The following is a 25,896-nucleotide window of genomic DNA, read 5'->3' as shown; positions in this document are numbered from 1 at the left end:
CACTTCTTGGATACCCAAAGGGATGTCCACTTGAAAGAATAACTCTCAAGCAATCTGGACAAAACTCAGGGGAAGTAACACAAAATGTAACAACTGGAAGAATACGCTATCCTATTTCTCTTTGTTTCTGAGTGGTTGTTAAAAAATACTATTATAGGGGCGCCTGGGTGGCGCGGTCGGTTAAGCGTCCGACTTCAGCCAGGTCACGATCTCACGGTCTGTGAGTTCGGGCCCCGCGTCGGGCTCTGGGCTGATGGCTCAGAGCCTGGAGCCTGTTTCCAATTCTGAGTCTCCCTCTCTCTCTGCCCCTCCCCCGTTCATGCTCTGTCTCTCTCTGTCCCAAAAATAAATAAACGTTGAAAAAAAAAAATTAAAAAAAAAAAATACTATTATAATCCTGCTTTTACCCCCAAATCTCCTTCATGAAGATCATGGTCAGAATTGCCACGAATTCTGATAGTAGGATTAAGACACTGGAAAGCCTGGAATCAGACTTCAGGCCCTGTTTGCAAAAGGTGATGAACATATACCTGGAAACTGAGTCTTGCCCCATCTGGCATTTTCTCCTGTAAAGAAAGACTCTTCCCCTCTGGGTCCCAAGTACAGGTGACAGATGCTGAAGAGCAGCTGAGCTCCACCAGAGGAGGAGAAAGAACTCTCTCCAGTACTGCAGGGTAGTGTGTGTGCCACACCCACACCACAGGCAGGGCACGTGGGGGCTATAAGATGTTAGGGCGAGCTGACCCTCTCAAGTACCACTTGGCAATATTACCGCGTGCCTCAGGAGGGAGAGGTGCTTCTATACCGAGGCGAATGAGAGCAAAGATGAAAGTAGAGAGTGTCCACACCTAGCTGCCTCTGCTTCAGTTCCACGGCCAGCAAGCAACCTTTCCACATGTAATTAGTTTTCCTGCCCTGATGTAGCAAAGGGGACATGCAGAGAGCATAACCCAAGTCCGTCAGGCAGAAGTGACTCACACATTTCAGACAGGAAAGTCTGGTTGTCGGTTTATAAAGCTGAGGGTCTGAGCATGAAGCACCTGGTTTGTGACCAAAAAACACAACAGGCCACAGCCCCTACCTTCTGTGTGATGTCACCAATAAATTCAGACCCCAGTGTGGGTGGCAGGTACAACTTCATTTCTTCCTGCTTCTCTTCCTGTTCTTTTTTGACGTTGATCTTTAATGGCTCTGGGAGGCTGAGGATATCCACCTCCTCTTCATTCTCTGGCTCTCTTTTCTGGAACTGCTGTAGGTCCTCCAGTTTCCGGCAGAGGCTGTCCGCAGAGGAGAATGACGACGGGCACTCTAAATGAGAGGTACTTAGTCTTAGGGCAGTTGTGGTGGCAAAAGAAAAGGACTTTCCATCTCTGTAAGACCAACAGTCTGAGACCCAGAGAAGAAGGGATAAGTATCAGGGGAGCTGACCTTCTCTCCAGTTCTAGAATTCTATGGATCTGTAACTGTGAGAACTAGTGATTCATGAGACAGACAAGCACAGAGACCGGCATCTCGTGTTAACATATATGTGATGTGACTGCAATCTAAGACAAAGCAGACACTACACAATTCTGACTTACGCCACCCAAAACTAGGCCATCCCCTCAAGCCCCAAATGCTAATGAGTAACTGATTTTCATATTTTAAATCTGGAAAACTTAAAAGTGCACAGTGAAGAAAATAAAAATCACCCACATGAGCACCTCTCACTGCTCAGAGGTTAAGTACTGTTAACATTTTCATTTTTAGTAAGTCGATTTACACAAAGTCTAACAAAGAGTATTAGAACTTGAAAGCCAGAAGAGGAGGACCTGGGAATCTTACAATGCATGCCTTTCACTTCAGGATAAGGAAGTGAGGTCCAGACCAGGCACAAGACGGGCTTAGGGGTGCCTAGCAGGGTGGTGGCAGGGCACCAGCTCCTGGCTTATTCTGCTTCACTGACTGGGTACTTACAAATTAATCGGCCATACTAACAGAAAGCATTGTATATGTAAAGTATGGTGCTTCATGTATGCCACCAATGAGGTATGGAGATAATCAGTATGGTTTCTGTCCTCCAAAGAACTTAAATATTTCTTTCTGACAAACTGTGAAGGTTTGATACTAAATGCTGCTGGATTTCAGAGGAAGGAGAGGTCGTCCTGCATGAGGGCTCTCTGGAAAGCTTCAGGGAGAACACTGAACTTGTGTCTCAAAGGTCTCCCACACTGTCCCTGGACCCCAGGCTCCCTCAGACTGGGAGGTGGCGCTTCTGCTTTTCTACACAAGTAGTGTAGAGCTGGGAGGAGAAAACAACCTTTCTTATTAAGGTGAAACTCAAAATATCTTTTATGCCCTGCTCCCACCCCATACAGCACAACTCTTGGTTTCTTTACCATAAAACAATTCATCCTGTCTGCAACATTATTAGTTGTTTCCAGCTGAGCCTCCAATGCTAGGTGCTGCACTTCCTAGCTAGGTCTGGAAATAAAGTAATGGATAAGGCAGCAACTCCATCTTCAAGGAGATTGGGTAGACTTGTCTATGAGTGGTTGCAAGGTTACAAAGGAAGGAGAAGTCAGTTCTATCTGGAGGAAAGGAGGTGGGTTAGGAAAGTCTTCAAAGAAGAAATGATCTAACTGTGTGCCTGCTGTATGTCACAGGCTGGAACATTCCTGGCTGGGGCAGGGGAGGACAGGACACACAGCTACAGGTGAGCAAATGCTCATGTTCTTTAAGGTGGCTCTTCAAGTCCTCTGGGGTTGAAGTGGTCCAAGAACCGTGGAGGGTGAAGGGATGAGAGCGTGTTCCACGGAAACACCTCTCGGGCTACTGATGGTGCCCAGTGAGCCCCACCGAAGGTGTACCTGGCTCACTGTCGATTTGGGTCAGCACATCCTCAATAGAGTCCCCGTCGCTCCTCAGTGTCTCAGGATCAGGTGGGGTGTAGCCATGGCAGCGACACCAGTGAGCAATGTGCTTGGTTTTAAGGGGAGTCAGGTGGTGAAATCTTGGATTCTTTTCCAGTATTTCTTGTAAGACTTTTCGCATTGTCATTGCTCTTTGCCACTTAAAAAAATATTTTTTTGAACCACAATTAATTTCAACTTAGCAATGTGTTAAAATAAATCATCCAACTGTAAATTACCATGCTAACTTGTTAGAATTATTTTTTTTTAAATCTGATTGTGCTTTTTAAAAGTTAAAAAAATTTTTTTCTTTAAATGTTTATTTTGAGAGACAGAGTGTGAGCAGGGGAGGGGCAGAGAGAGAGGGAGACACAGAATCCGAAGCAGGCTCCAGGCTATGGGCTGTCAGCACAGAGCCCGATGCGGGGCTCAAACCCACAAGTGAGATCATGACCTGAGCCAAAGCTGGACATTCAACTGACTGAGCCACCCAGGCACCCCTAAAAGTTTTTAAAGGAAGTAAAGGAGGGGCGCCTGGGTGGCTCACCCAGTTAAGCATCTGACTTCGGCTCAGGTCATGATCTCACAGCTCGTGGGTTCGAACCCCACATCGGGCTCTGTGCTGACAGATCGGACCCTGGAGACTGCTTTGGATTCTGTGTCTCCCTCTGTCTTTGCCCCGCCCCCCCCCCCCCCCCCCCGTTCATGTTCGGTCTCTTATCTCTCTCAAAAATGAATAAACATTAAAAAAAATTTTTTTAGAAGAAGTCAAGGAATGTATATCAAATGTTTATGAAATAACAATGAAACTCCTAGGCTTTTCACCTGGTCTCGACCCATGGTCTCCTAGTGCCCTTTTCCCCCAGTCTTCCCCAAACCCATCACACCAACTTCCTCAGAGCATACCTTCACACATGCCAATTTCTCCTGTAACCCCATCATCTGGCATAGGAGCTGCTGCATTGGAAGTACTCAACAAATACCTGGTTTCATTTTAATATACTGAAATTCATACAAGATTTTTAGAAATTTTTACCAATGCAGGATAAACAAGTAGACCTTTCAAAGGCTAGCTCCAAGTGTTTAAAAAAATGAGATTTTCAATGGAGGAAAAAAATTCTACCACTAAATATTTAATAAAATATGTTGCAAATTTTGTCACTGTTCCAGAAGACAAGGTTTATGGAAGCAGCCTGAATGCACATGTGTTCTGGTTATTTTCTTCCCAGACTCAGTGGCAGCCTGTGTAACAAACAGGCAGACAAAGGATTACCTCAGCAGCTCTCCTTTTTCCAATGTTCCAGCCGTAATACTGCTCAACAGACTTCGCAGAAAAACAGCTGGCATCTTCACCTAGAATGCACATATCCAGCAAACTCTATGAATAAAGTTGCTATGATTTAAATCAAACCTTATCTGCGAGGGATATATCCCAAAGTTTCTTTAGACCTATTTATTGGATATACATTCCTTACTGGGCAAAATGGATATACAAAACAACATCAGTCTCTGGGAAATCGGCTTCTTTGGCAGAGCAACCTTCATGGCAGTCGACTACCTATTAAAATCAGTGGAGATGGCATTCCACTAGGAACATGAGGTCTGAGGTCTAGCCCTGGCCTTGCCATGAACTAAGTGGTGTCAGGCATCCTATAGCACCCCTCTGGCTTCAGTTCTCTGATCTGTAAAATGAGACCATTGGGACAGATGGTCTCTAACCTGCCTTCTAGTTCTAGTATTCTATATTTGTATCTAAGTTTTTAAAAAACATTTTTGGGGCACCGGGGTGGCTTAGTCGGTTAAGCATCCAACTTCAGCTCAGGTCATGATCTCACAGTCCGTGGGTTTGAGCTGCATGTTGGGCTCTGTACTGACAGCTCAGAGCCTGGAGCCTGTTTCAGATTCTGTGTCTCCTTTGCTCTCTGCCCCTCCACTCGTGTGCAGTCTCTCTCAAAAATAAACATTAAAAAAATTTTTTTTAAGTAAATATAAAAAACAGATTTCTGATTTTTTTCTGCCAGGCTAGAAAAATGTCCCTGAAAGTTTCCTTTGAACTACCTGAGAATGACCCCCCTGAGTTCAACCAAGAAAAAAAGAGGTAATTTCTTTGCTGTTAGAAAAAAATAAGCAGGGCAGGCTGTACTTGGCCTGTCATTTTCATATTCCCATGAATGTAACATGATAATCTATTTCATCCCTTCCCTATAAATGTCTGCAAGGTGCCTGGGTGGCTCAGCTGGTTGAACGTCAGCTCTTGATTTCGGCTCAGGTCATGATCTCACAGTTGATGAGTTCAAGCCCTGCATCGGGCTCTGTGCTGATGGCACATAGCTTGCTTGGGACTATCCCTCTCTCTCTGCCCCTCCCTCCCTCTCACTCTCAAAAATAAATAAATAAACTTAAAAAAAAAAAAAAAAAAAAAAAGGAAGTTTAAATGTTCGTAGTCATCTTGCCCAAGAGCATATGCCTGAGTATCAACAGGCTATCTGCCCCCTAAAGGCAGCTGATTCTGTCCAAAGAACTGAGAGGCAAGTTTTTCAGTCTTGTTGACGATGGGTAGTGACAGAACAGACTTCACTGTTGGGAGTCTTGACAATTGTGCATTTGTACAAAGTGGGATAGTGAGGGATAAAAGATTAATGGCTTTAGAGTCAGACCTGGATTAGTATCCTCCCTCACTACCCATTGCTAGTGATCTTTGAGTAAGTTACTTAGCCTTGGTTTTCTCATCTGTAAAATGGAGATAATACCACTCATCCCACAAGAGACAGTAAATATACTGAGCCTGCACAGAGTCTGGCACATTGCAGGCAAAGACTAATCTGCCTTAATAAGCATTAAAAACTAATGCAGTTTTATACAAAAGATTTACTAAGATTTACATACAACAAATGTAAAAAATTCCTTCCATAGATCATAGTGTTAACAGTAAAAGGCCAACTGGTTGACCAAGATATTATGAATTCTAAAATCCTGCAAATGAACTATAGTTGTAACTAAAACCTCCTAAGATAACTACTACATCAGTATTAATTTACACTACAATATGATTTAAGTTGACTCAATAAACCAAGTAGTTCACAGCTTTAAAAATGCATCCATATATTCAGTATAATTATCTTACTTTTTGCAGTGATTAAGGGAATCTTCTTTACCACTGCTGTTAAGAGTTGCTGGATAGTCTCTAAATGGTCTATCCTGAGAATAAAAAAAAAATTAAGGTAGTAAACACACACAGTGGTTTCTAGCCACATATATATACACACATACGCACATACACACACGAATTTATGTACATATCCTCTTTCCAAGGGAATTAAAACATAACCAATTGTACTAGGCAGGTCTTTCCTTTCACGGATAGCCTTTTAAACATAAACCAGATGAAACCCCAGGAATGGCAAATTACACAAATATGTTTAATTTTATGTTTTAAAATTAAATAATCACATACCTTTTTCAATTTAATGCTACTAGAGCAGAAAATTTTCTATATTCAAATGCCTATTCTTAGGGTTATTACAGCTCTTGCTATCACCTATCATGTGAAAGTGGCTAAGTTTCTATTGTCCCCAGTAATTTGACATGCTTCAAAATACATGGGCAGAGGTGGGTTCCCAATTTGGAAATTAGAAAATCTTATGAAATGTTTTTAGAAAAAGCAATGACTGTGTATGGCCCATGAAAAGGCAACTGTTTAAGTTAGGCAGGTGTATGGATACTCAGACATAAAATGTATACACACCTGAGTAATTACCCCACAGAAATTTCATACCCAAGGATTCAGCAAAGAAAGTACATGTTGTCAAGCTCCACTGGAGGGAGATCTGTACCACCTGAGGCTTCCAAGGCAACAAATCCAGTGCCTCCCGCCCCTAGGTGACATCAGCGTATTAACTGAAGACTCCTGAGCTGCGCATCAAGCGGTAACACTTGTTCAACTGCACATGGACAGAAGGTCCCACCCATCAAGGGGCTGGCTTCTATACACACACAACTCTGCACATACTCAGCTGTCACAGGAACGGGTTTTAAGAAGTATCATAAAAACACCAAAATCACAACTCCCTTAGAAAGGACTGAAATAATTACTTAATGACATAGTTTCCCAGTTCAGAACTTTCTTCTGTTTTCACTGGTGTCTGACCCTCCTGAGAGAGGCAGCCTGGCCCAGGCGTTTCTGGTTCAGTCTTTACTACAAGGGAAGAGCAACAAAAGAGAGCTGTAAGCCTTCAATGACGGAAGGACATGTGCAGGCAGAAACAAAAGCTCTTCCACTGAAACTCAGGGAGGAAACTGCCACAGCAGCTGCTTCAGAGACACAGCCAGGGGACTGAGATGGCACCCATCATCACAGGATCAGCAGACAAGGGAAGAACTGTTACCCTGGGTCTCAGGGGGAGCAACTCTAGGCTCATGACAAGGCGGGCAATAAAATGGCTTTTTATATATTTCTTAAAGGGCCAACCACACCACTATGTGAGATTCCCCCCCCCACCCCGTCTTGCGTGCGGGCCCGTGCGCGCACGCGCGCGCGCGCACACACACACACACATTAAAATACAATGCTGGCATGTTCTAATATCCTATTGGATATCATCTCTCCAGCTAAGTTTATCAACTTTCAGCATTAGTGTTCTGAGACACAAGGCATAAGCAAAATTCAGATCTGCTGTGCTTGGAAATAACCAAGCCAATCACATTAGGCTTTAATCTTACTAAATCTACTGACAGAAGATAGCAAGGTCTCAGGAGCACGTGTCTCCCTGTATTTCTGCGTCTTTTTGGTCAAAAAACCATGACCACACAGTTTCTGCTTCTGCATCAGCTTCCTTGCCTTCAATCCTTCCCTTTCAACTCACCTTGCATATACGGACCAGAAAATTTTCCTAAGTGACCTTTTTAGTGTCATTTCCATACTTAACATCCTTCAGTACTTTCCTATGTAACAGAGTCTACAAATGAGATCTACTAATACATCTCTATACATCTCTCTTCCTTTTTATTGATACATAGCTTGCAAAAGATGTACAAATATTAAGGGTATGGTTCAATTACCTATGTCTACACCCATGTACACCACTCCAATCAAGATATAGAGTTATTTCTAGTCCTCAACTAGGCTCCCTATGCTTTTGGTAGTTCCTCCCTGCCAAAGATAATCACCTTTTGTCCACTTTGAATTTCACATAACTGGAATCTTACTGCACATAATCCTTTGCATCAGCATCTTTTTAGCTATTAAAAACAACAATGCAATGGACGTTCCTGTATATGTCTTTTGGTGGATGGACATATGTGTGCACTTCCTAGAAGTGTATTTGCTGGAATGGAGGGCAGATGTAGGAGATTTATTAGTTAGAATCTAATAAGATTTATTAGAAATCTAATCTAATTAGAAATCTAACCTAATCTAATAAATGTAAGATTTATTAGAATCTAACCCGCAGTTTGGCAGATCAGAAAATGTCAGACTGCTTTCCAAAGTGATTATATCAATTTCTAGTCCCACCAGCAGGGCATGTGAGTTCCAGCTGCAACACATCTTTGCCAAAACTTGAATGGCCAGTGTTTTATTTGGTGATGTAACAGCATTTCACTATGGCTTTAATTTGTATTTCCTTGATGACTAATGACATTGAACAACTTTGCATATCTTTATGACCTATCTGGATATCCTCTTCAGTGCAGTGTCTGTTCACCGTTCTTTTTTTTTTTTTTTATGAAATTTATTGACAAATTGGTTTCCATACAACACCCAGTGCTCATCCCAAAAGGTGCCCTCCTCAATACCCATCACCCACCCTCTCCTCCCTCCCACCCCCCATCAACCCTCAGTTTGTTCTCAGTTTTTTTTTTTTTTTTTTTTAAATTTTTTTTTTTCAACGTTTATTTATTTTGGGACAGAGAGAGACCGAGCATGAACGGGGGAGGGGCAGAGAGAGAGGGAGACACAGAATCGGAAACAGGCTCCAGGCTCTGGGCCATCAGCCCAGAGCCCGACGCGGGGCTCGAACTCACGGACCGCGAGATCGTGACCTGGCTGAAGTCGGACGCTTAACCGACTGCGCCACCCAGGCGCCCCTGTTCTCAGTTTTTAACAGTCTCTTATGCTTTGGCTCTCTCCCATTCTAACCTTTTTTTTTTTTTGTCCCTTCCCCTCCCCCATGGGTTCCTGTTAGTTTCTCAGGATCCACATAAGAGTGAAACCATATGGTATCTGTCTTTCTCTGTATGGCTTATTTCACTTAGCATAACACTCTCCAGTTCCATCCACGTTGCTACAAAAGGCCATATTTCATTTTTTCTCATTGCCACGTAATATTCCATTGTGTATATAAACCACAATTTCTTTATCCATTCATCAGTTGATGGACATTTAGGCTCTTTCCATAACTTGGCTATTGTTGAGAGTGCTGCTATAAACATTGGGGTACAAGTGGCCCTATGCATCAGTGCTCCTGTATCCCTTGGATAAATTCCTAGCAGTGCTATTGCTGGGTCATAGGGTAGGTCTATTTTTAATTTTCTGAGGAACCTCCACACTGCTTTCCAGAGCAGCTGCACCAATTTGCATTCCCACCAACAGTGCAAGAGGGTTCCCGTTTCTCCACATCCTCTCCAGCATCTATAGTCTCCTGATTTGTTCATTTTGGCCACTCTGACTGGCGTGAGGTGATACCTGAGTGTGGTTTTGATTTGTATTTCCCTGATAAGGAGCGATGTTGAACATCTTTTCATGTGCCTGTTGGCCATCTGGATGTCTTCTTTAGAGAAGTGTCTATTCATGTTTTCTGCCCATTTCTTCACTGGGTTATTTGTTTTTCGGGTGTGGAGTTTGGTGAGCTCTTTATAGATTTTGGATACTAGCCCTTTGTCCGATATGTCATTTGCGAATATCTTTTCCCATTCCGTTGGTTGCCTTTTAGTTTTGTTGGTTGTTTCCTTGGCTGTGCAGAAGCTTTTTATCTTCATAAGGTCCCAGTAATTCACTTTTGCTTTTAATTCCCTTGCCTTTGGGGATGTGTCGAGTCAGAGATTGCTACGGCTGAGGTCAGAGAGGTCTTTTCCTGCTTTCTCCTCTAAGGTTTTGATGGTTTCCTGTCTCACATTTAGGTCCTTTATCCATTTTGAGTTTATTTTTGTGAATGGTGTGAGAAAGTGGTCTAGTTTCAACCTTCTGCATGTTGCTGTCCAGTTCTCCCAGCACCATTTGTTAAAGAGGCTGTCTTTTTTCCATTGGATGTTCTTTCCTGCTTTGTCAAAGATGAGTTGGCCATACGTTTGTGGGTCTAGTTCTGGGGTTTCTATTCTATTCCATTGGTCTATGTGTCTGTTTTTGTGCCATGTTCACAGTTCTTTAAAGAAAAGTTAGTGTCCATATTTTTCATATTGATTTTTCAATGGCCTGCGTATGTATACTCTAGCTAGGACTCCTTTGTTAGATGTATCAATCACCACTATCTTGAGTATGTGGCTTGACTTTCACTCTTAATTTTGTACCTCTAATGAAGTGAGGTTCCCAGTGTTATGGACCTTTTCTTTTATGGCTAGTTTTCTTACCTGTTCTGTTTACAAAGCACCTTTGCCCAAGGTCATGAAGATATTCTCTTCTAGATGCTTTATTGTTTTACCTTTCACATTTAGCTCTATATCCAACTCAAATTATATTTTTGTTTATGGTGTAAGATTCAGTGTTTTCCCAAATGGATATATCTAATTAACCCAGCATTACGTATGGTAATGAACATCCTTTCCCTACTGAATGTCATAATCAGGTGACCATATACGTGGAAGTCTATTTTTGGGTTCTCTTTTCCATTCCATTATTCTGTTTATTCTTGAACCAATTCAACACTATCTCTGCAGCTTTAAGTTGTTTTTTTTTTTTTAATGTTTTTATTTATTTTGAAGGAGAAAGACCGAGCGTGAGCAGGGGAGGAGGAGAGAGAGGGAGACATAGAATTTGAAGCAGGCTCCAGCCTCTGAGCTGTCAGCACAGAGCCCGATGCGGGGCTCAAACTCACAAACTGTGAGATCATGACCTGAGCCGAAGTCGGACGCTTAGCCGACTGAGCCACCCAGGCGCCCCTATCTCTGTAGCTTTTTTTTTTTTAATTTTTTTTTAATGTTTATTTTTATTTTTGAGAGAGACAGAGACAGAATGCAAGTGGGTTAGAGGCAGAGAGAGAGGGAGACACAGAATCTGAAGCAGGCTCCAGGCTGTCAGCACAGGGCCCGATGCGGGGCTCGAACTCACGAGCTGTGAGATCATGACCTGAGCTGAAGTCGGACGCTCAACCGACTGAGCCACCCAGGCACCCCTTGCTGTAGCTTTAAAGCGTACATATATCTGACGGTCCAAGTTCCCTAGTTTTTTGTTCTTCAAAACTGCCTCAGCTACTCTAGGCCTTTGCATTCCCATGTATATTTTAGATTTAGCTTGTCCATTTTTGGCGGGGGGGGAGAAAGGATAACACATCATGTTTTTAGTAAGTTAACATAATTTATCATATTTGTAAGAAATTAGTTGAGGCCTGAACAACTTGCAGGACTGGAGAGCCAACCCCCCCCCCCCCAGTCAAAAATCCATGTGTTTAACTTTTGGCTCCCCAAAAACTTAACTATTAACAACGTACTACTGACTGGAAGCCTTACCAAAAACACAATTGATTAATACATATTTGCATGTTATATATATTATATACTGTGTTCCCATAATGAAGTAAGCTAGAGACAAAAAAAATTAAGAAAATCATAAGGAAAAGAAAATATTTACAGTACTATATTGCAAAAAAAATCTGTGTATAAGGGGGCCTGCACTGTTCAAACCTGTGTTGTTCAAGGGTCAACTGTATTTATAACTTATTATGTTTATAATGGAATATCCTCCTTCCATTTATTTAGGTCTTGTTAATTTCTCTCAGAACTGTTTAGTAGGTTGCTAGCACTTAATTTCTACATAAAAATTAAATTTTTATGTATTGACTTATATCAAATGACCTTGCTAATTTCATTGTTGGCAGTATATATTCCCCCACTCCCTAGTGATTTCAAGACTTCAAGAAACAGAAAGGGAGTGCCTGGGTGGCTCAGCTGGTTAAGCGTCTGACCTCCACTCAGGTCATGATCTCATGGTTCGTGAGTTCAAGCACCGCGTCAGGCTCTGTGCTCAAAGCTCAGAGCCTGGAGCCTGCTTCAGATTCTGGTCTTCCTCTCTCTCTGCCCCTCCCCCATTCACACTCTGTCTCTCTCAAGAATAAAAAACTAAAAAAAAAAAAAAAAAAAAGACACAGAAGGAAGTCTTCAGAAAAAGTTCTAGTTCTACAGGTGCAAGTACACTTATATTAATCTGGCCCTCAAACAACTATAGAATTATACTGTTAGCATTTTTAGGTTGACACAGCTATTCTACTAGAGAAATGAAAACATATGCTCTTAAAAACTTATACATAATAACTGTTAACAACCCTAATGTCCACCAATAGGAGAAAGAATAAACAAATTATGATGTATTCCTACAGTGTGGAATACTATTCAGGTACAATAAATATGAATCTGAAAAATATTATGGTGAGTAAATAAAACCAGACGTGGAAGAATGCATGTGCTCCCATTCATATAAAGTTAAAAAAAAAAAAAAGCAGACACACTATTCTATTCTAGTCTATTCTAAGGGAAATCAGAACAGTGGCTGCCTATAGGGGTTGGAAACTGGAAGGAGCACAAGGTGATGAAAATTTCTGTATCTTGAACGGAAAATAGGTTACATGGGTTTATAATAAAACTCATCAAATGGTATGCTAATTATCTTTGCATTTCAGTATACAAAACTTTATAATTAAAATAAAAACAGATGCCCTGACCCCAGTCCAAAATTAACTGAGTCAGGGGTGCCTGAGTGGCTCATTCACTTGAGCATCTGACTCTTGGTTTCGGCTCAGGTCGTGATCTCACAGTTTCCTGACTGTGAGCCCCATGTCGCGCTCTGGGCAGACAGCATGGAGCCTGCTTGGGATTCTCTCTCTCCCTCTCTCTCTGCCCTTCCCCCACTTGTGCAGTCTCTCTCTCTCTCTCTCAAAATAAATAAACCTAAAAAAAAATTTAACTGAATCAGAATCTGCATGAGGAAGGCCTATGAAATATAACTACTATTGAGGAGAACTACTGGTCCAGACTAATCCAATTCTTTTATTAGCAATCTTTTGATCAGAGGTTGGCAAACTTTTCCTATAAAGGACTAACCAGTAAATATTTTAGGCTCTGTGGGTCATATGACCCCGGGTGCAACTGATTAACTCTGAGGTGGCAGAGCATCCACCGATAATATGTAAATAAATGGGAATGGTTAGGTGCCAATTACTTTTATTTAAAAAACAGGCAGGGGAGGGGCGTCTGGGTGGCTCAGTCGGCTGAGCATCCGACATCGGCTCAGGTCATGATCTCACAGTTTGTGGGTTCGAGCCTCGCATCAGGCTCTGTGCTGACAGCTCAGAGCCTGGATCCTGCTTCGGATTCTGTGTCTCCTTCTCTCTGCCCCTCCCCCACTCATGCTCTGTCTCTCAAAAATAAATAATGTTAAAAAAAACCTTTTTTTAAAAACAGGCAGGGACTGTAATCAGCAAATCCATGTTTTAGTTGGTCATGCTGTAAGTAACAAATTCACCTTTCTTCAAGACTACTGTGAAAGATCCAGCATGCCTGAAAAGCAGACCTACTTCAAATTCTGACTACACCACTTTTTAACTTTCAAGATTTGGGAAGTAGATACTTACTATCTCCAAACTTCACTTTCCTCATCTGTAATACGGGCATAATAGCTATCCTGAAGGACTGTGATAATTAGTGATATATATAAAGTAGCCAGCAAGGTTCCTGGTATCCTTCAGGCTCTTAACACATGGTAGCTATCATTATTACAGATGTTATAGATATAAAAATGTGTTGCTCTAACCCATTGCATTATCTCAATCTACTTAGTAGTCAGAAATGTCCCCCTTGCCAGCCTGCCAAAGTTTGGCCCCACCTAAAGCTCCTTTACAACGATACACCCTAGGTGAGTCCCCTAATCGGTTTACTTCGCCCAAACAAACCCTACTGCTCCCTCAATCTGGCACACCCCTTCCCCCTCCACAGCTTAACATGCTTCACCCTTCTTAAATCTAGGTTATAATCCTTGCCCCGCACAAAGTCCTACACCTCCACACCCACTCCACACCCCACCAACCCTGACCAGACATCCTAGACCAAAACACTTCACATTCACATTTTCCAGCTCACTTATCCTGGAGTTATCGATCACTGCCTGCTGTCTACAACTCAGTTCAACCTGACTGCAAGTTCCTGGAGGACAGAAATGCTGCTTTAAACATCTCTGCATTTCCCTCAATGTCAGGTCTACTCTAAAAACACTCTAAGTATTTCTGAAGGGACTGATTCACAGATGCTGAAACTTGAAGGGACCCAGATTATAGTAACGCCTTGCACGAAACTTCTGGGCAAAAATACCGTGAGAAACACCTACCTTTTGTAACAGCTGCTGGAGCAGAGCTGGGGACAACTGGGTTTGGGGCAGCTACAGGCAGAATGGCAGGTGATTTGTTGGCAGAAAATGACTGAACCACTAACAGGGAAAAAAAGGGAGAGGATGTAAGAAATACAGAAATCATTCTAATGATGATCTAACTCCCAGGTGATGGCCCCATTTTAGACTAAAGGCACAAGAACAATTTCAGTACATTAAAAAGGTCCTTATTAATACAGTGATGTGACAAGGTAGGGTAGGCTGTTTACTATTAGCACCAGGGTAACTGAGCTTTTATTATCTTCCACTGTGGAAATGGGGGCTTGTCACTAAGAAAATAAAAATCCAATTAGCTTGGAACTCTCCTGAACACTTAAAATGTTCCCCTGCTACTCAACTTTAGAAATGGGGAGTTACTTAGAAGCCGATGGGTCATCTGGGGTTTACGGTGTCCCAGAGTTCAAAATGCCAAGGACAACTCTGATGGCTAAAGGGAAGACCATATGGGGAGGGGAGCCTGGGAGCCACCCCCCAGACGCCTCTGCCAACAGTCCTGGTGGCAGCCGCAACCCGTGGGTGAAGGACTCACCTTTATTCACAGGCATCAGTATAGTCTGTACACCTCCAGACGTATTTACACTGAGTGGCTTGAGCTGGCTGGGGATCGTCAGGACAGCCTGCTGGGGATTGGATTGGCTGGAGTGAATCTTTAGCAATCCTAAAATAAGTTGGAAGATAAGGCCAAGCTGAAGATCAGATGCTTTCTGAAAGTCCTGCCTTCTTCAGCATTCACCTTTCCTCACAGGAGGAAGTTCTTAGGACATCTACCCCTTCAGTAAACGGAAAGCTGGAAGCAATGGATGTGACAGATTTCACAATGAAAACAATGCCGTGACAGTGATGATTTATTTTTGCTCTGCAATCATGAAGTAACAGAAATTTTTGGAAAAGCAACACTAATCAACAAGAGAAAACGTGAAAAAGTATTTAAAAAATTAAAATTAAAAAAAGAGAAAAAGTAGGGGCGCCTGCATGGCTCAGTTGGTTGGCCATCCAACTCTTGATTTTGGCTCACGTCATGATCTCACAGTTTGTGAGTTCAAGCCCCTCACTGGGCTCTGGCAGTATATAGCCTGCTGGGGATTCTCTCTCTCTCTCTCTCTCTCTCTCTCTCTCTCTCTCTCTCTCTCTCAATAAATAAAATAAAAAAAGAGAAAAAAATCCCCCAAAGCCCAACCACAGAGAGAACAGTATTAACATTTTAAGACAGTTCTTTCCATGTTTGTTTTCTGTGACAATTTCTGTGTTTTGTATATAGCTGTGACAGGTACAAACTGAATATAAAATTCTGTATTCTGATTTGGATAACTGTCATTTTCTTACTTTAAAACCTTCTCTGGCTCCTGGCTTCCCAGAGAATGTTTCCAAAATTAGTTTCAAAGTATTCAGAGTCCATTTTAAGCTCATCCCAGTTTATCTGCATCCTCTTCACACCATCCTTATAGATCAAATACTCCTATCTGTGTACTCACCATACCTTCTAATTTCCTACTTGTGTGCAGCTCTCATCTTTCAAACATCAAACATTCTCCACCTATTATTATTTTTAAGTAAACTCTACCCCCAATGTGGGGCTCAAACTCACAACTCCAAGATCAAGAGTCGCATAATCTACCAACTGAGCCAGCCAGGTGCCCCTCCACCTGTCATTGTAGAAAGGGTCACCCTCTTCCACTTTCCTTTTAGGCTAAACTTCCATATTCCCATTTCCACTATTCAACTACTGGAGGCATTCAGAGGCCGGTAAAAACAATAGGCAGTTACTGTGAGACAGCACAAAAGACACAACACAAACATGCTGTCACACACTTAAAAACAGCAATAGGAAAAAAAACAGCTTAGAGGCTAAAGATACTTTAAGGCATTGGAAAGCAGAGGGTATGTATGTGTAAAAGGAAAATAATAATCTTAAAACCTTTCTGAAACAAAGCCTTATAAAAATCTTTCTTTGGAACAGATGAATGTCAAATCAGATAGTAAGTTGTTTTTGTTTTTTTTTTTTTAATGTTTATTTATTTTTAAGAGAGAGAGGGAGGGAGAGCACACACACAAGGAGGGGAGGAACAGAGAGAGAGGGAGACAGGGAATCTCAAGCAGGCTCCATGCTGTCAGCATAAAGCCTGACTCAGGGCTCGATCTCACCAACTGTGAGATCATGCCCTGAACCCAAACTGGACATTTAACTGACTGAGCCACCCAGGTGCCCCTAGGTAGTAAGTTCATACCGAGATGTACCCTCAAAAGGAACAACAATGATGTACAAAAAGAGACACTTAGATCAGTGGAACAGAACAGACAACCCAGAAATGGACCCACAAACGTATGGCCAACTAATCTTTGACAAAGCAGGAAAAGACTATCCAATGGAATAAAGACAGTCTCTTCAGCAAGTGGTGCTGGGAAAACTGGACAGCAACATGCAGAAGAACGAACCTGGACCACTTTCTTACACCGTACACAAAAATAAACTAAAAATGGATGAAAGACTAAATGTAAGACAGGAAGCCATCAAAATCCTCGAGGAGAAAGCAGGCAAAAACCTCTTTGACCTTGGCTGCAACAACTTCGTACTCAACACGTCTCTGGAAGCAAGGGAAACAACAAAAATGAACTACTGGGACCTCATCAAAATAAAAAGTTTCTTCTGCACAGTGAAGGAAACAATCAGCAAAACTAAAAGGCAACTGACGGAATAGGAGAAATTATTTGCAAACGACACATCAGATAAAGGATTAGTATCAAAATCTATAAAGAACTTATCAAACTCAACACCCAAAAACCAAATAATCCAGTGAAGAAATGGGCTAAAGACATGAATAGACACTTCTCCAAGAAGACATCCAGATGGCCAACCAACATATGAAAAAATGTTCAACATCACTCATCATCAGGGAAATACAAATCAAAACCACAATGAGATACCACCTCACACCTGTCAGAATGGATAACATTAACAACTCAGACAACAACAGATGTTGGCGAGGATGTGGAGAAAAAGGATCTCTTTTGCACTGCTGGTGGGAATGCAAACTGGTACGGACACTCTGGAAAACAGTACGGAGGTTCCTCAAAAAAATCAGAAACAGAACTACCTTAGGACCGAGCAATTACACTACTAGGTATTTACCAAAGGGATATAGGTATGCTGTTTCAAAGGGGCACATGCACCCCAATGTTTACAGCAGCACTATCAACAATACCCAAAGTATGGAAAGAGCCCCCAAAACCATCAATGGATGAATGGATAAAGATGTGGTATATGGAGTATTTCTCGGCAGTCAAAAATGAAATCTTACTATTTGCAACTATGTGGATGGAACTAGAGGATATTATGCTAAGCAAAATTAGTCAGAGAAAGGCAAATATCATATGACTTCATTCATATGAGGACTTTAAGATACAGAACAGATGAACATAAGGGAAGGAAAGCAAAAATAATATAAAAACAAGGAGGGGGAAAAAACATAAGAGACTCTTAAATATAGAGAACAGAGGGTTGCTGGAGGGGTTGAGGAAGGGGGGATGGGCTAAATGGGTAAAGGCATTAAGGAAACTACTCCTGAAATCATTGTTGCACTATATGCTAACTTGGATATAAATTAAAAAATAAACTATTTAAAAAAAAATAAACTATTTAAAAAAAAGGACAATGACTCGATTTTTCATATTTTTCAAATTCTTATTTTTATCAAAATATTACATGCTTATCAGTTGAAAAGTAAAAAAGTGCTGAAAAGGCTTTTAATTAAATATAGTCATCCTTTCCTCCACCTTCCTATCCTCATGTAGTTCCCCAGCAGTATCCACTTTCAACCATTTTGGCCCTGTTTTTTAATATATATGTCAGCATTTTATTTATTTATTTATTTATTTATTTATTTATTTATTTAATTTATTTATTTATTTATTTATTTATTTATTTATTTATTTATTTATTTTTAATGTTTTTTTATTTTTGAGAGAGACAGAATGTGAGTGGGTTGGGGCAGAGAGAGAGGGAGGCACAGAATCTGAAGCAGGCTCCAGGCTCCGAGCTGCCAGCACAGAGCCTGACACGGGACTCAAACTCACAAGCTATGAGATCATGACCTGAGCCAAAGTCGGACGCTCAACTGACTGAGCCACCCAAGTGCCCCTATATCTCAGTATTTTTAAAAGAAAATGTATACTATAGGCCTTGACTAATTTTGATGTAACATTTTGATGTTACACATTGACTTATTATTAGTGTAGATCTGGGCATTTTAAGACACTTATAACCTTCTCTTTCCCTGTCCACCAAGAACGGTTCTCTACTGATTCAAAGAATACCATACAACGATTCCATTTTGTTCTCTGGTGTTCACATTTCCTCCTTTTTCAGTTGCTTAGCTCTCCTTCAAAATCTTACTAAGTCTTCCCACTTCCCTCAAAAATGCCATAAGCTGCTCCTTTACATAATTCTCCCTGCAGTCAAATCTCTCTATGGTTCCATTTTTATAAGAGGTATCTTTTCTGAAGAGCTCTGATCTGCTCCACTCTGTTTCCTAGGCCTGCTGCACAGCTGTCATACTGCAAACATTCTTCACCATTACCCTGGGACTTCCCTTTACCTTCCTTCTATATCGGACCCTGTTTCTTCTTCTAAGTCTACACCTCTTCGCTCTGATAAAAAACATGTATTTTAGTAATGCCTTGAGACAGGGCACATAGGGAATACATTTAGAACTGTGCCTGTCAGAAAATATTTCTGCCCTCACTCTCCATAACAATCTGCCTGACTACAGAATTCTGAACTGAAAATAATTTTTCCCTAGAATTCTGAAAAGCAGTATCACAACTTCCAGTACTGCTGAGAAGCCCAATGATAATGTAATTTCTGAGTTTTTCTACTTCTTCTGACAACTTGTAAGATTTTCACCTTGTCCCTGGTGTTCTGATTTTGTGAACAAACTGTGCCTCTGTGTGAAGCACCTTTCATTCATTGTGTTGGACACTGTCTTTTGAACTTGGGAGTTTGTTCTTTTCAATTCTGAGATAAACTGTTTCATTTCTTGGATCATTTTCTTCCCACTATTTCCTGTTTTCTTTCTGGAACTCCTTTTAGTCTGATGTTGCCAGGACTCCCTGACACATCACCGAATTTTCTTTCTTAGTGTCTACTTTTTGGTCTGTTCTCTGCTTCTATCTTGTGTCCCACAGTTTAGTCTAAATGCTGCAGCCAGTGATTCTATTGAAAGGTAAGGCAGATAATGTTACTCCTTAGTTTAAAACCCTCCGATGGCTTCCCTTGGTGTAAAAGTCAAAGTTCTTAAGATCTTTTTATTTAAAAAAAATTTTTTTTTAATGTTTAATTTTAGAGAGAGAGAGAGAGCGCACTAGTAAGGGAGAGGGGCAGAGGGATGGAGAGACAGAGAGATTGAGAACCTTAAACAGGCTCCAATGCTTAGCCCGGAGCCCGACACAGGGCTCGATCCCATGACCCTGGGATCATGACCTGAGCTGAAATCAAGTGCAGACACTCAACTGACTGAGCCACCCAGACTCCCCTGAAAGTCAAAGTTCTTAAAATGACCTACACAGACCCTATGTGACTTGGCCCCCATCACTCTGACTCCCTTGCTCACTCTGCTCCACTCATAATAATGACCTTGTTCAGAACAGTCCATAATGTACACAAAAAATTGAATTAAAAAATTAATAATTATACCTCAGTTACATAAAGAGAGTCAACACCCACACAAAAAATTAATGAGCAGCAGAAAATAGTTTGATTACTTTATGAAAACATTATATACAGAAAATTTCATCAGCAGCATCCCAGGATATCAGAACTTAAAGCAGGAAGATTTCATTTATTTCATGTAAAATACTTAATTAGAAAATGGGAGGGCATTTATTTCTCATAATAGCAACCCTCTATTTCTGTAATTTCTACTCCGGGCTTAACATGGTGCCTGCGAACATTCTATGAGCAAAGAACAGCACTCCCTGTACTAGAACTTCGTCAATGGTAACTGGCAGGTAGGTGGAAGTCATGGGAAACTCTACCAGCTTTAATCTTTTGGTCTTGAACTATCCAAAAAACAAAAGGACACAGGGGCTTGATTTGGAGTTGTGTGTGGAATGTAGTAATAACAGCTATAAGAACAACAACATCCACAATCTTTTATCCAAGGGTACTAAGGTTATGTGTGTGCATGCATGTATTAATGTATGTGTGTGTGTGTGTGTGTGTAACATATATCTCAGCGACAGTTTTTTCTGTCAGTGCAACCCAATAAGCTTTTATCAATCTACAACAAGGCAATACAAAAACTAAGAGTGTTTGGAAACTTTTGTAACATTGTGACACTGCTGTTGACATTTTTAAAAATAATTTTTTCAAAAAGTTTATTTGAGAGAGAGAGAGAGAGAGAGAGAGAGAGAGAGAGACAGCCAGCGCAAGTGGAGGGAGGGGCAGACAGAGGAGGAAAGAGAGAGAATCCCAAGCAAGCTCTGTTCTGCCAGCTCAGAGCCCAATGTGGGTCTCAAACCCACGAAACTGCAAGACCATGACCTGAGCTGAAACCAAGAGTTGGACGCTTAACTGACTAATGTCACCCATGCACCCCTGCTGACGTTCTTACAGTATTTTACAGAAGTATCTGTCTGTATTAGATTGTAGAAAAACAAGCAGAAAAACTGATCTTTCAAGTTTGAGAAGCAATGCTGTATATTATATCAGTCCCCTGGCATGTGGGGCCACACAGTGTCATCCAAGCACCTTAGTATTTTTGTGGCAAAACACAAATTTTCATTTTAAGTTGTACAAATAGCCTGTCAATGAAGGTCAGATTTCACACTAAAATTAGTTATGCAAAAAAAGAAACAAAAAAAACCTTTGGTTTTCACAGCTTTTCAGATCTTAAAATTAAAAGGAATGTGGACTACACAACATTAAACATGCTAATAGCAGCCATTATTTATATAACAGCTACTACATGTCAGACAGCATTCTAACCATTTACATATCAACTCATTTCATTCTCTCAACTGTATGAGGTAGGTATTATTATCAACCTGATTTTCAGCCAAGGAAAATGAAGCAAGTTATTTTAACTAAGGCAACCTGGCTCCAGGATTTATGCTGCAAGTTAACCAAAGAAGTAAAAGACACACTCTTCTGGGACCATTTAGTGCTGGCACAAAAAATATACACCTTACCAGGCCTCATACACATCACTCTAACACTACTCAATATAATAACTAATGTTAAAAATCATGACTTGGAGTCATCAAGGGTAATTTATACTTTGTTTATGAAAGCAAAGAGTATGGATAATGTTTTGTAACATGTTCCATTCAAAACTGATGATGAAACAAAAAAAAAGACAATGTTACTTTAAGGAGAGTAAACTCTCAGTTCTCCACAAAATTACATTATGAAAGCAGCTAAAATACTCCAGAGTTCCAGGTGGCTAAAGTTTTATTATGTCACTTAAAAGTTATTATTCAATCCAAGAAACCAGCTCAGACTTAAAAATTCACGTGTAGATTTTATTTTATTATTATTATTTTTTTTAAGTAGGCTTCATGCCCAGTGTGGAGCCCAATGTGGGGTTGAACTCACGACCCTAAGATCAAGACCTGAGCTGAGATCAAGAGTCCAATGCTTAACCGAATGAGCCACTCAGGCGCCCCATTTGTGTAGATTTTAAAGAAAAATAAATTATCTGAAAAGCAGCTATGTGGAAAATGTTGCTGGGTTAATTTTTTTTAACTTATACAAAATACTGCTTAAGACCAAAATATTCTAGCGCAAAGAAGGGAGAGAGAAAAAATATTATGATACAACTGACCTGATACGGTGGCTTTTCCAGAGATTGTGTTTGGTGTGGGCACCAGGGACGTGGCACTGATGACAGAGGGAGCAGCAGACTTGCAGGTTCCCATGGGGGCCTGGCTCACACACACTGGCTGCTGCCCAGAAGTTTTTATTACAGGGCCTACAGCAGATGATGAACTGGGAGCTGCTCCTTCTGACTGCTCACAAACAGGGCGGAAAATAATGAAATTAAGAAGAAAGCAATGTAACTTACTCAGAACAGTAACTGGCAGATAGCATACTCAATACATGTTATCTATTAGCTATTGTATTACCTACCTATTAAATACCATGCATTTAAAAAGAGCGCCTCTCTAGTTTAGTGTTTCCTAAACTTTTAAAGATTTCACAGACCAGGAAAAGTTAAAAAATTATAAAACAAGGAGGCATCATTGTGTTATCACAGTAAAAAACAAAAAACAAAACAAAAAAAACCTCACCACCTACTACGTCACTTTATAAAAGGATATTTCAATACCAAATAAAGGAGGACATAATCTCAGAATATAAAAGTGGAATAAAATGAGCTTTATTAAAAACTCACTATAATGTTTGTCACATTCATTCAACCAACATCTACTTCATGGCAGGCACAGTGTTAAATCCTAAAGCCCAGAGAGAAAAACCCTCAAGGAAAACAGGTTGACTGACGAATGGTATAGTAGGCATAGGTACAAGGCACCATTAAAACTGAGAGGAAAAGAGATGCTGCGTGGCTCAGTTGGTTAAGAGTCCAACTCCTGATTTCGGCTCAAGTCATGCATGATCTCATGGTTCGTGAGAGCGAGTCCTGCATTGGGCTCTGCGCTGATAGTATGGAACCTGCTTGGGATTCTCTCTCCCTCTCTCTCTGCTCCTCCCTTGCCCATGCTCTCTCTCTCTCAGAATAAATAAGTATGCTTTAAAAAAAACAGAGAGGAAAATTACTATTTCTGCCTAGGGATCCCCGGGGAGAGGAGAGTATTGGGAAAAGCTTCATGTACAAAAATGGCACTTTAGGGGGATCTTCAAGATTCAAGACAGGAAAAGGGGGAAATAAATGTTTCTTAGCAGAAGATAGTAGGTAGAAAGAGAGGCATGAAAGAACATGGTTATGTTCATGGGACTACATGCAAAGTAGAGTGATAACAGGCATGAGACGTAGTAGTTGTAGGAGATGAAGCCTAAAAAGCAAGCAAAATCAGCTTTAAAAAAAGTCCCTGGGGTGCCAAGACAATTCAAAAGGGAAACAGACTTTAAATGTTGGTAGGCCAATTGACTGTCTACATCCAAAAGAATGAAGTTTGGCCCTTACCTCACACCATATAAAGATTAACTCAAAATGGATCAAAGACCTATATATGAGCTAAAATTATAAAACTCTTAGATGAAAACGTTGGCTTAAATTTTATGATTTTGAATTTGGCAATAGTTTCTTAGCTATGATACCAAAAGCATAAGCAATAAAAGAAATACCCTGGACTTTATCAAAATTAAAAAGTTTTGTGGTTCACAGAGTATCATCAAGGAAGTGGTAAGATGGACCACAGAGTGGTAGAAAATTTTTTGTAAATCTGGTAAGAGACTTGTATCTAGAATAATAATGGCAAAGAATCTGAATAGACATTTCGCCAAAGAAGATACACAAATGGACAATAAGTACATTAAAAGATGCTCACTATCATTAGCTATCAGAGAAATGCAACTCAAAGCCACAATGATTACCATTTCACACACACTAGAATGGATATAACAACAAAAAAAGGAAAAGAACACGTGTCAACAAGGATGTAGAAGAACGGGAGCCCTCATACATTGCTGGTAGGAGTCTAAAATGGTGTAGCTGCCTGAGAAAACTGGCAGCTTCTCATAGTGTTAAACATAGTTTATGATATGATCCAGCAATTCCTTCCTACAATTAGCCAGAAAAACCAAAAACCTATCATTACACAAAAACTTGAACATAAATGTTCATAGTAGCATTACTGATTATAAGCAAAAGGTAGAAACCACCCAAATGTCCTTCAACTAATAAATACATAAACAAGGGGCGCCTGGGTGGCTCAGTCGGTTAAGCATCTGACTTTAGTTCAGGTCATGATCTCATAGTTCATGAGTTCGAGCCCCACATCAGGCTCTGTACTGACAGCTCGGAGCCTGGAGCCTGCTTCAGATTCTGTGTTTCCCTCTCTCACGGCCCCTCCCCTGCTCACACTCTCTTTCTGTCTCTCAAAAATAAACAAAATGTGGTATGGCCATAAAACTGGATATCGACTATTCAGGTATAAAAAAATACTGATACATGCTACAACCTGGATGAACCTTGAAAATACTGTTAAGAGAAAGAAGCCAGACACAAAGAGTAGTTGCCTAGTACTGGGGGTAGGAGGGACTGCTAGTGGGTATAGAGTTTCTTTTAGGAATGTTAAAAAAATGTTCTAAAATAGAAAGTGGTGATGGTTGCAAAACCTTGAGAATATAATAAAAACCACAGAACTGTATGCTTTAAAGTGGTAAATTTTATAGCATATGAATTATATTTCAATTTTTTATTGATTTTTAATTTTTTTAATTTTTAATTTTTTTTGAAGTTTGAGAGAGAGATGAGGAGGGCAGGAGGAGACAGAGAGGGAGAGAGAATCCCAAGCAGGCACTGTCAGCACAGAGCCCAACATGGGGCCTGATCTCATGAACCCCGAGATCATGCCCTGAGCTACAATCAAGAGTTGGACACTTAACCGACTGAGCCACCCAGGTGCCCCTCCAATTTAAAAAAAAATTTTTTTAACATTTATTTATTATTGAGAGACAGAGGAGGAGCAGAGAGAGGAGGAGACACAGAATCTGAAGCAGGCTGCAGGCTCTGAGCTGTCAGCACAGAGTGCGACATGGGGCTGGAACCCACAAACCATGAGATCCGGACCTGAGCCGAAGTCAGATGCTTAACCAACTGAGCCACCCAGGCGCACCCCACTCCATTTTTTTTTTTTTTTTTTTTAATAGAATATGGCCCACTGGCATACCTGCTAAATACCTTAATACTTTTAGGTTTCATTATGGTTTTCTACTGTTGTGCTAATTCTCACCGGCTGTGCAGGACCGTTTGCTGAGAGGGTCACAGCTGGGGAAGTGGCGGTTGTGATAACCCCTCCTGCCACTCTCAGCATTGTGGTTCCAGGCTTTGAGAGCTGTGAAGTGGCTGGTACAGACTTCAGTGTGCTATCAGATATTTTCATTAGTGATGCCTGTCCCCCAGGGGCTGCCTGCAGAAACAAAATCGGTTGAAGTAATAATGTTGCCTTGGTTTATAGGCACAATTTATTCCTTACATACACAGGCCCCAAGAATTAAAGCACATCCAAGAAAGTCTTGCTAATCAAAAACATAGGAGGTGTTTGTGCACCTTTCCAATAAACACTCAAGTTTATGACGTTTTACATACAAATGTTCCTTTACCTCTAATGTAGAACAAGTGAATGAATGCACTTACAAGTCACTATTTGGCAATAGTGACTTCAAAGATACTAGGTCATTTGTTATCAAAATAATGGAGTCTAAAATGCTCTTAAATATATGTGTAATCTTTAAACATGAAA

General features: G+C 40.8%; 1 protein-coding gene across 3 annotated transcripts in view; it reads right to left on the bottom strand.

Moving 5' to 3' along the window:
* Nucleotides 1-25,896, bottom strand: part of YEATS2 (YEATS domain containing 2) — a 116,512-nt gene that overhangs the window by 4,130 nt on the left and 86,486 nt on the right. For all 3 annotated transcript variants that reach the window (XM_047874250.1, XM_047874252.1, XM_047874251.1), the window contains exons 20-28: nucleotides 25,387-25,563; nucleotides 22,296-22,479; nucleotides 15,005-15,133; nucleotides 14,416-14,514; nucleotides 6,984-7,086; nucleotides 6,016-6,089; nucleotides 4,165-4,244; nucleotides 2,850-3,051; nucleotides 1,082-1,308 (exon numbers count right to left, since the gene is read on the bottom strand). In XM_047874250.1, coding sequence (XP_047730206.1) covers nucleotides 1,082-1,308; nucleotides 2,850-3,051; nucleotides 4,165-4,244; nucleotides 6,016-6,089; nucleotides 6,984-7,086; nucleotides 14,416-14,514; nucleotides 15,005-15,133; nucleotides 22,296-22,479; nucleotides 25,387-25,563 — 1,275 coding nt within the window. The remainder of the gene's footprint in view (nucleotides 1-1,081; nucleotides 1,309-2,849; nucleotides 3,052-4,164; nucleotides 4,245-6,015; nucleotides 6,090-6,983; nucleotides 7,087-14,415; nucleotides 14,515-15,004; nucleotides 15,134-22,295; nucleotides 22,480-25,386; nucleotides 25,564-25,896) is intronic.

This window comes from Prionailurus viverrinus, chromosome C2 (assembly GCF_022837055.1).
Source record: "Prionailurus viverrinus isolate Anna chromosome C2, UM_Priviv_1.0, whole genome shotgun sequence".
NCBI classification, from domain to species: Eukaryota; Metazoa; Chordata; class Mammalia; order Carnivora; family Felidae; genus Prionailurus; species Prionailurus viverrinus.
Note: the sequence above shows the minus strand (reverse complement) of the source record. Positions and strands in the feature narration are given on the sequence as shown.